At 36.0% G+C, this 10,889-nt stretch overlaps 1 protein-coding gene across 3 annotated transcripts; it reads left to right on the top strand.

Moving 5' to 3' along the window:
• The first annotated feature begins 1,646 nt into the window (after positions 1-1,646).
• On the top strand, positions 1,647-10,713 carry otud3 (OTU deubiquitinase 3). 3 transcript variants are annotated; one of them, XM_081608756.1, is made up of 9 exons: positions 1,647-1,778; positions 3,276-3,578; positions 5,247-5,395; positions 6,534-6,646; positions 6,767-6,889; positions 7,879-8,011; positions 8,712-8,899; positions 9,428-9,470; positions 9,771-10,713. In XM_081608756.1, the coding sequence occupies exons 2-9, from the start codon at positions 3,373-3,375 to the stop codon at positions 9,857-9,859; spliced, it is 1,044 nt and encodes a 347-aa protein (XP_081464882.1). In that variant the 5' UTR covers positions 1,647-1,778; positions 3,276-3,372; the 3' UTR covers positions 9,860-10,713. The 3 variants fall into 3 exon arrangements, with proteins under 3 accessions (XP_081464882.1, XP_081464880.1, XP_081464881.1); XM_081608754.1 differs by lacking the exon at positions 9,428-9,470; XM_081608755.1 differs by lacking the exons at positions 1,647-1,778; positions 9,428-9,470 and adding an exon at positions 1,799-1,863.
• Positions 10,714-10,889: the final 176 nt, after the last annotated feature.

The following is a 10,889-nucleotide window of genomic DNA, read 5'->3' as shown; positions in this document are numbered from 1 at the left end:
TAAAGCATTACATCTGTAACTCCACTTTCCTGGTGGCTATTGCCCCATCATTTTCTTCAGCAAGAAAATTGATTTTTTTTTCTAGTAAAATTTTATTGTTTAGATACGATTTATTTGTTATTTTCCAACAATAAAAAGACTTGGCTGATAATTTCCTCTTCAAGATTTAAATATTTAATGGTACGTTTTTAATTGTTTTGCATGAATACATACAATGCCTCAGAAAGTTATTTTTATTCTTCATGCCTCAACATATTTTAAGTGTTTCAATTTATTTTGGGTCAGAAGATGCTGTAAAATTCAGAATCAAAAAGAAAATAATTTTTGGTTTTGTAAATTATTTTAGATAAAGATCTTTTATATTTGTTTTTCTATTGTAAATGGTAGATAGCTTTGTACTTATATAGTCCATAGGACCCCAAAGCACTTCACACACTAATCTTGGCAATCTACTGGATACAGATAGCACCCGCAGGTGCCCTGGGGAAGTCTGACAGCAGGCAAGGTAGGTGAAGTGTTTTGCCCAAGGACACAACAACAAAAAAGGATGGAGCGGGGTTGCACAAACCAGCAACCCACCAATTGCAGGGCAAACTACTACCACTGTCGCCCCATGTTGCCCCCCTAAAAGACTTTGAGGTTTTCTGACCTGTGAAAGATGCTATATAAATAAATGTACTTACTTTTCTTCCTTATTGTTTGAAATGTACATAAAATATAAATAAAATGCATAAATGTTTATGGTGGCAACAACAAGAAAATGTAAAAAAAAAAAAAAAAAGTGCGGAAAAATGTCAATGGGTATCAGTAATTTGTCAAGCACTGTAAGTCCAACTAAAGTGGAATATCAGTACTTATCTATGCACACATGAACAAAACACATGCTATGGTGAGTATGTCTGCATTCAGATAAAATTCTGCCTTTCAGTCACCCTTGGCTGACTGTTCCTCTGTGGTGAGAGTGCTGCACATGCACAAATGTAACCTTCAGGCCAGTGTACATCTGCCAAGACAAAGCCAACAACTCACTAGACTTAATCCAAACCTGCACAGCTGGTTGGGATAAATGCACAAAAGGAATATATAACAACGAGAAGTACATTCCTTTACATTTTTGGTTTGATCAATAGTTTATCAGATAGTCGCTGTGAATAAAATTGTACTCACTCTGTGGTGCAATTTCCACCCCCACGTCATGTTCACCAACTGTGCGGTGTCATCTCAAAGAGTTGAGGGTGACTGGATTTACAAGATTGGCAGAAGAAGCATCTTGCATCAGAGATGTTATTCAGAGGCAAGATTTCTTACAGATCTGATACAGAGACTGTACTGAGCCACAGTTGTTTGCTATGGATAGACAGACAGACGGATAGACGGATGGACGGATGGACGGATGGACGGATGGACGGATGGATGGATGGATGGATGGATGGATGGATGGATGGATAGATAGATGGATAGATAGATAGATAGATAGATAGATAGATAGATAGATAGATAGATAGATAGATAGATAGATAGATAGATAGATAGATAGATAGATAGATAGATAGATAGATAGATAGATAGATAGATAGGATTTTTTTTATGACTATTTCGACAGTGTGGCGCGGTTTTAATTCAATTTTGGCCTCTTGTGGCTTCCGTACTTACTGACGTACCTACAAATACGTAAGCGGAACTTTGGTTGTAAACAAATACGTAGACGTGAAATGTTTTTATCTGAACCAAAACATGTATAAATATAGAGAAAACTCATAATTTTCCGCATATGTCAGGTAAGATTCTTTGAGTTAAGATATATTGCGACTCGGTAGACGGAGTGGCGAAAGCGGGTAGTTAAAACTGGATGTACTACATCAGGTATTTTCTCCATTTAGCTTCGGCTAGTTGTCATTTCAGCTAACAGTAAAAATTAAGTTCCGTTTAACCATTTGACAGCAGCTAACACCCGAGTTCTTTATTTGTGCGTTTTACATATTAATTTGAATTCTGCCGAGCAGTTTTATGCATATAAAAATGTAAAAACCGGGCTGTTACTTTAGCTTTTATTTATTAATAAAAAAAGCTAAAGTAATAGGCCTTTGCCTAAAGATAAAGGCAAGAAACCACCCAGGCCACAAATTTAAGGCCATATTAACTGAAAAAGTATACCATAAAACACCGCTTCTTTCACCATCTAATTATACGTTATCGTTTTTTAAAATGTAGCTTACAACACTTATAAACAGAACAAGGAAACTATACAGAGTCAGAATGCTAACGTATTACTAAAAATTTTAAAGTTAATTCATATTTTGGCTTCTGTTTAAATGCCATTTATTTCTTATTGTGTCTCATTTGGAACAACCTTACGACAAAGGTCTGGAAGCACTTTCGTTTTCCTCAAATTTCTTAAGTTAACAATTCTTACATTAAACAAAAGTGGTAATTTAGTTGGACTGACAAAAAACTATTTTATTTAAAAAAAAAAAGTATAAAAAAAATGAACACTACAGTTACATGAGTAATTAAATGAGGTTCTTTAAGAACAGTATCAGGTTGGAATTATTAAATTTTTCTGATTTACAAAGGAAAAGCAAACGCCTACATAACATTAAAAATATATTTTTATGTAAGAAAAATTCATACTATGATTATTATTTATTTTAGTTTAAATCTGGTGGTGTCCTAAACAAACCATTTTCAAACCATTTTTACAGATAGGCTCAGATTATTTATCAGTATCAATCTATATGGGATTTGAATAAGTTGCACTTCATATTACGGGTGTTAGTTCTGTATTTTACTTGTGTCTATGTTCGAAAATCACTATAAATACATATTTTAGATAACATAACTTTAATAATTTATGCCTTAGTTGCAGTAGAAATAATTATTGAGTTTCTATCTTTTTTTTATCCATATTAATTAGCTCCGGTTTAAACAGTTTTGCATAAATACCATGGCACCTTGCATTTTTTCTCAAGGTCAATATCTTGCTAATATAATGTCATACCAGCTGGTGCCTATTAAAAGAATTTCTACATATTTTATTTTGCACTTCAGACTAAATGCATCGTTTCAGCACTATTTATTTTTCTTTCAGTAGAAAGAAAAAGAACAATAGGAAAATTGGAATAGTTAAGTGGGAGATCTTTGGTAAAAGCTTGCATACCATTATTACACCTCCACAATGTATTATTTCAATAGAAATATATAATATATATTCTTGCTTTGTAGCAAGATGTATCCATCTTCACTTATCGGTTTCATTTCCCTACCCGTCTTTTTAGGTTGCACAAGACTGGAATTATTTAATGAAGTGCCACCTAGTTGCCAAAACAGGACATTATTTGGTGCTCCGGGCACGAAGAAACGATTAGAGCAAATATGTCTCGGAAACAAACAGCAAAGCCTGTGAGGAGCAATAAAAAGGGTGAACTGGAGCGAAAGAGGGATGAACGAGCAGCTCGCCGTGCCATTGCAAAAGATCGGAAGAACCGCCCTCAGGATAACGATGAAGGGGCAGAGTATGTCAGCTTCTCCAATCAGCTCCAGGCGCTCGGGCTAAAGCTGAGAGAAGTCCCAGGAGACGGGTAAGAGATGGGAAACTGCTTATATTTGTCATGTGTGTCGCTTTTGGTGTGTTTGGTCTAGGCCTGAAACAATTAATTGTGATTAACCAATTATTGAAATAACTGTCAACTAATTTAGTAATGGATTAATCCTTAACTGAAGTATACAGACTCATAACAGGGCATTTGCTGAAAGAACGTGCCTAATTACTCAGAACAGTAATTAGACAAAAATTATTTATATATCAAAAATAACCCAATACCCAATACTCCTCACGTGGCATAGTTTTAGCTTGACCTGGTTAAAATTCTATAAAATAAAAAAACTCTTAATAAGCACTTTTATTGTTTCCCAATCAATAATCGATTAATACAAAAAATAATCAGCAGATTGGCCCTACGCTGTATTGTTGAGCAGAACGGGCTGAACGTTCCACATGTTGACGTTACAAGTATTTTCGAATGAATTGAGTTATTTGTGTATTTTTTCTATGTATTTCTAATATTGTATAAAATATGCTCAAGTGGTGAAATGAAAAATCTGCAAAATGTGCCTTTTTTTTTAGCCAATCAATTGTCAGAATAACTGATAATGTAATCCATTACTAAAATGTTTTCTAGTTGCATTCTTTAAGTTATGATTTCCATATTAACATATATCCTGAGACCCTTCACTGGTTATGTCAATACTAGACTAAATAAAAAAAGAACAGTATTCTAAAAAACAATACTATTTGACCCTTTGTTAATTACTTCCCATTTTAGGACTTGCACATTGCCATTTTTTTCCTTCCTACTTAAATTTCATATCTATTGATTAAACCATTGATTATCAGTCAATTTTCTTTGTAATTAATTATTTTTATGAATTATGGGAGATCAATATAACTATATTCAAATCTCAGCCAATTAAAAAATTATGCAATTTCCTAAACACTTGCTTATCAAAACTTGTGCTATATTTAATTCCAACCTTTTTTTTTTCTGTTTCATGTTTGAAAGATCAGGACCCCTGCTCAAACCTAAATGACTCTCATCAATCTTTGCTGGTAGAAAATGATTTAATTTGAGTCCAGTATATCCACATTTCCTTACTGCAGACTATGAATATAAACGGACAGTGCTGTGAAAAAAATATTTTCTCCTTTCTACATTTTTGTTGTCACACAAATAATTACATTTTAATTTCAAATCAAGATAGCCTGACTAAATACAAAATGCAGTTATAGAATATTTTATTTATTACAGATAAAACTAGTTTTCAGACCCTCTTTATCTAAAAACAGTCCATGTCTCAGTTGGTGGCAAGACTACTACGAAGCATTTCCCATGATCTTTGTTTTTTGGGGTTTTTGTTTTGCAATTCTAGGACAAAATATCTTTGTTTTCTTTTTCTTTTTTTTAGTTTGTCTTGTTTAAAAAGCATTTCTCTCAACTCTTCCAAAATAGCTTAAGTTGCCTTTATCTAATTGTAAAGATAAAACTATTTTTGTTTTTTCCTTTAACTAAAGAATAATCTTTCTGATTATTACACACTGGGCTTCAGTTGGTTGAGAGAGGACCTTTTAACCCGTCCCTAATGGACAGGCTGGAACAATAGCTCCTTTAACTCAGACAGAGCTTTTTTTTCCTCCATATAGCGAGTAATGAGGTACATCAGTCATTATGTATGATCTCTGTCTCCTACAGGAACTGCCTGTTCAGAGCGCTCGGTGACCAGTTAGAGGGGCATTCGCGGGGTCATCTGCGGCTTCGCCAGGAGACCGTCCAGTACATGATGTCCCATCGACAAGACTTTGAGCCTTTTGTTGAAGATGATGTTCCTTTTCCACAGCACTGTAAGAAAGAAGCAGTTGGAAACAATCATTTTTATTTTTATAATTGAATAATGTTATACCAACTGTTGATTATTATGGGATTGTTTAATTTATAGTTGATGTTGAAGCAGTGACTCCTGGAAGTTTTTGTCAGCAGGTTGGAAGTGATGAAGCATTTTTCAGAGCTGTCATTTCCGTTTAGATTCAGGTTTCATGCAGGTGCTTGAAATCCTTGAAAATGCATGGATTTCAATTCAATATTTGGAAAGTGGTAGATATTTGCATCGGATCCTTGGTAGTGCTTCAAATTCAAACTGCACAGTTTTGTCATAAAGTGCAATCTAATGCTTGAGTAAAGGCCTAAACTTGAAGAACATTATTTACTCTTGAAACCAAGTCACACACTTAATAAAAAGACACACATTTTTTAAAAGTTAAATCAGACCAAACCTCTCTTGTTTTAGGTGAGTTAGAATTCCCCAAAGTATTTCTATTTTGCTAAACGCTGGAAGCTAAGACTTTTTTGTTTTTGTTTTTTTGTTTTAGAGATTTTTGTGCAACTTTCTTCAAATTCATAAGTGTGTGTTGGAACAGGAAGGCCAGTTACCTTAAAATTATTTACTTGGATTGCTTCAGTGTAGTGAATATTTATTACTCCGTATGACTAAATGATTTTATGTTAGCTATTGCAATTGGGGGCTCTATTTTTTGTTAAATTAGTGTTTTGTTCTCAGATGAGTCAGGTGTCAGGGAGACATTTCAGAGCATAACATTTTTATATTTAAGTTTGCCTTTTTGATTGTAGAAGACATTATTAACTGAAATAAATTATCTATAGCAGTGAATTCAAATGGCCTTCTCTAGTTAATCTGTATTGTTTTAATCTCCAAAGTGTGGAAAAGTTTGAAAACTTGCATTGAAAATACTTGAGAAGTGCTTAATGGGAAAAGTATGCAAACCCTCATTAATATTATAAGAAAGCTGTTTTCATGAATTGAACAATTTTTATGTTTAATTAGCTACATTTCTAGTCAAATATAGGTAATTCATCAATTCTATGTGAGAGGACATTTTACATAAAACAGTGATTTATATTATATAGTTGTAATATAGCTTTTTAAATGTATAAAAACTAACTTATTCTTGTCTTTTCCTCCAGTGTCCAATCTCGCCCAGTCCGGTACCTTTGCTGGCAATGACGCTATCGTAGCTTTTGCTCGCAGTCAGCAAGTGAAAGTGGTCATTCATCAGCTAAACGCCCCACTTTGGGAGGTAGGGATCAAACCACAGGATGAGGCAATCAAATGACATCACATGAGCTCATGCTATATTAACCATGGGACACCAACGCACCTGTATTTCACCAGTTCATTAGTCATGTCATCTTGGCAGATAAATGGTGTCGAGAAGCAAGTGTGTAGAGAGCTACACATCGCCTACCGATACGGAGATCACTATGACAGCGTGCGGCGAGTCGGAGACAACTCTGAGAGTCCTGCACAGCTACGCATTGAGGTAGTTGCTTTATTTTATACTTTTTAGGAGTTTCTAGTGTCACCTTTATTTGACAGTAGTCCGACAGGAAGGGGGAAAAGACACGCGGCAAAGGAACCGTGTAACGGGAGTCTAACTCAGGATGACCTGTCGAGATCTCACCTGCTCCCTCTCTTCCCGTAGCTGTGCTCTTGGTCTCCTGCACTTTTTTCAGTCCTGTCAACTGTTTAATCCATTGTTAACATGTCGTAACATGTTTTTCCAAGCCGCCTTTAAACGTAACATAACCGCTAGATGCTGGCGGGGCAGTGACTGAGACATGCTGCTGGGCAGAACGGCACACCGGTGTGTGTTAGAGTCATGGGAGCAAACCAGCAAAAGCCAAAGAACTTTGCATTGCTTTTCCCCCCAAACTAACCAGGTGTGTCGAGTAATGCTGTTGGCTGCATCATGCAGGTTACGTTAGCTAAAGGATGACTAGCTAATGCCAATATATCTCATTAAGCTTGTTAACAAGAATAGGCTTCCGATATTGTTACCTGTGTTCAAAAGCGGGTGGCACTGGTTATATTTACTTGAGTAACTTTTTGAGGAAAAACAGTACTTATAGTAGTTTTACTCCACTGTATTTTTTTTTCTTTTACTTGAGCAATATTGTGTATACTCTTACTTGAGTAAACTGATTTTGCATTTAAATAAAGACTTCAGAGATTGGATCCCTTAGATTTCTGTGACGTATGAACTAATGTTTATGCAAATTTGAGCATAATTACTCAACATTTTATACATGTCAGTGTTTACATCCTTATTGTTTTTTGTTTTTTTTATACCAAACACATACCAAAGGTTACATAAAGGTTCAAGTATTTATATTAAAACAAAAGCTCGTTTACTCTGCCCCTCCAAAATAAGCCTGCTAAATTCCTCTGGAGCCGGGGCAGCTGGGGAGATGTATACAGATTGCACCTGTTCTAATGCCTTGCTAACTGAGATGCTTTCACGGTTTCCAGACCCTGCAGAACTCCCACAGCCAGCAGCGTGTGTTTGGAGACGGTCAAAGAGAAAGACAAAAGGAACCCTTGCCGACAGCGTGTGAAGAAGAAAACGTGATCCTGAGCTCCATCAAAAACCGGGGAATCCAGGGTTAGTAGCTAATAAAACTTTAGCTGCTCTTAGATGCTGCTTGTTGTATGTATGAGGTGTTGCCACCCGTCCCGTAAAATACAGAATTGTCCCGTATTTGGCTGTTAAATGTTGCGTCCCGTATTGACGGGATGCGATTTGTTCCATATTTCTATAAAATGTCACGAGTATCACACATATATCAACACAAACACAGGAAATATTAAGGTCAATTAAATTGTAGTGGCGGGAGCTACAAAGGACCGCCCAGAATGCTGCGGACCGACGCTGTTGTCACGGTTGCCTAGAGACGGACACTACGCAGCCGCGGTGAGGTGTTATCAACCCGCGTCTTTTTAAAACGTCCTCTACCCGATTCTTCACCACGTTCTTAGAAGCAAAATCTCTTTTAAAATACAGACGTGAGAGGGAAGACGCATATTGAAGGCTGAACAATGTCACTTGGTATGTCAAATGATGAAATATTGCTGGGGTTTTTTTGTTACATTTTTTCATTCTTTAAGTGTAAAACACTGAAAAAACACTTTTTTTTTTTACAAAAAAAATTCCCATAAAATAATGTCCATCACTGCAGCGGCCATTTCTCCCTATGAGAGAAGGTCGACACGGGCCATGGCAGGCATCTCTTATTTTAATTTCTGAAAGGTGGCAACTTTATGTGAACGTAACAGATCATGGAGTTTCCTCCCCCGTTCTTCAGGTGATGAGGAGAACCTGCTACAGCTAAGTGCAGCAACAATAAATGCTGAATGGCTCGCTGGTTCGTCGCTTAGCCAGCTGTGCCAGGGCAAATGCACATCGGAGTCCTGTTCAACCTGCAGAGTCGAAGCCACAGACTGCAGTGAGCATAACAAGCCAGGAGAGGGCAGCGATGTCCAAAAGCCCAAGGTATTTTCATGGATGGGATGTACTGCTTTTTTCTTCTTTTTTTTCTTTTCAAATAAGAAAAGAAGTAATTTTCTTTAAAAACTGAAATACTTAAGATACATGATATAAAATGATATAAATAAAAAAAAGCTGGGATATTTAATATGTTGTGAATATTGATGAGATTAAAATAACATTGAAAATGCTGTGCAGATTTGTAAAAGTAATATTTTTTCCATTGACATTTGCGTTGTGTGTTGATATAAGCAGGTTATGAAAGTGAAGCATGTTATTTTTCAAAACCAATCTCATAGACACAGAATATCAGAGATGTTTTAGAGATATTTCCAGTTTCCCTAGTCCATGGGTGCAACAGCTGTCAGTCATGATTCCACGCTGCCTGTCAGCTGTGGCCCTGCCCCTAAAACAGGACTGGTTTGAAACTGGAAAAAAAAAATGTAAAACTGAAAAGAAAAACCTCTAAAGTATTTTTTAAAACAGTTTTGTTTGTTTCACATCTTTTTTTTTTTCTCTTTTTTTTTTTTACAGTTTGAACATGTTTTCAGATTCAGACAGTTTTTTCAGTTTCAAAGTAATTCTTCTGGGATTTTTTTTGGTTTGTTTGTTTTTCTGGTCCCAATTTAGCTCCATAGTTTCCCACTAAGGCTGTTGAATTCCTCAACAAATTCCACCGATCAATTTGGGAACACGTTGCTGTATTCTGATGTTTGGAGTTTTGCTGAATTATCCCAAGTTTGCAGAGCAAATGACTGCATTTATATGCATCATATGTACTGTGTTCAAACTGACAATCTACTTAATTTAGAATCTGCTTAGAAGCATACATTAGCATTCAGATGGTGCTTTTATGTTTGTTTTCCATCCCATCCAGCTTTCAAACAAGCAAAGAAAAGAGCAGCAGCGGCTGGAAAAGAAGAAGCGCCAAGAGGAGAGGCATCGGCAGAAGTTTCTTCAGAGTAAAGGAGGCCAGGACCAGAACCAAAACCTGCCAGACGCTGTGACTCTAGTACCAGCTCTCAACACTCTCAGTATATAAAACTGAGGCATGGTCCAATCTTCCACACTGCAGCTTTTGCTACCAGTGGCTGTCTCGTTTTGCACATAGCTAAAAACCAGTGATTCTATCACAGGGAATGTTTGTTTCTGGGTTGTTTTTTTCTTAAAAAAAAAAAAAAAAAAAAAAAAAGTTAAATGGTGCCTGTGTGAGTGAGACACGTGAAAGTTACCGAAGAGAACGTGATGGAACACGAGTGTCAAGTGTTTTCTGCTGGGTTTTGATTGAATTCAGTTCCCGTTCTTGTTTGTAGTTCCTGCTCAGATCTGATCTACTTTCTACTTTGCCTCTCTCCTTTTCTTATGCTGGAAATCTGGCTTTCAATGACAACCATGCAGATGATCTGCTTTCATTTATCTTAACCTGAGTTGACTTTAATTTAGGCAATTCTGCTGGTAATCAAGCAGGGGAGAGGGGTATTCCAATGTAAGGAATGTGGCAATACTTGTTAATAAATGACAAATTTACTGATTCTAGTTTAAGGAGATATAGTGCATATTTATCACAGAACCATGTATATTAACTAGTTTTTCAAATTCTCTCAGTGGTGTTATAATCCTCAACCACTTTCATTTTAGAAAGTGGCAAAACAGGAAGTCTGCAATTGTTGGAAAATTCATTTGTGATTTCATAAAGAAACAGATTGTCATTATTATTCTGGGTATTGCAAAATGTACAAATGTGTATAAAGATATCACATGAAGGGGAAAATTTGTGTCTTCGATAGGATTCTATTAATGCATAAAAATCCAGTTTAGTACTTTGTAAGGATGTGTTCTGTTCACACAAAGCTTAAACATTTGTACAAGTTACATACACCATAAAACCACTAAAGTGTTCTTCTTTATTTTAGAGTCTTAAAGTTTTTACCATGCCTGGTTAGAAAAAAATCCATGAATCCAAACTTGTACAGCAAATTCTTGTTTAGGTAATTCA

The sequence above is a fragment of the Poecilia reticulata genome, chromosome 7, assembly GCF_904066995.2.
Source record: "Poecilia reticulata chromosome 7, P_reticulata-male-v2, whole genome shotgun sequence".
NCBI lineage: Eukaryota > Metazoa > Chordata > Actinopteri > Cyprinodontiformes > Poeciliidae > Poecilia > Poecilia reticulata.
Note: the sequence above shows the minus strand (reverse complement) of the source record. Positions and strands in the feature narration are given on the sequence as shown.

Coding starts and splice junctions, on each gene's coding strand:
- otud3 (XM_081608754.1), top strand. CDS start 3,373: ATGTCTCGGAAACAAACAGCAAAGCCTGTGAGGAGCAATAAAAAGGGT. Junction 6,647..6,766: donor TAAACGCCCCACTTTGGGAG/GTAGGGATCAAA, acceptor TCATCTTGGCAG/ATAAATGGTGTCGAGAAGCA. Junction 8,012..8,711: donor CAAAAACCGGGGAATCCAGG/GTTAGTAGCTAA, acceptor CCCGTTCTTCAG/GTGATGAGGAGAACCTGCTA.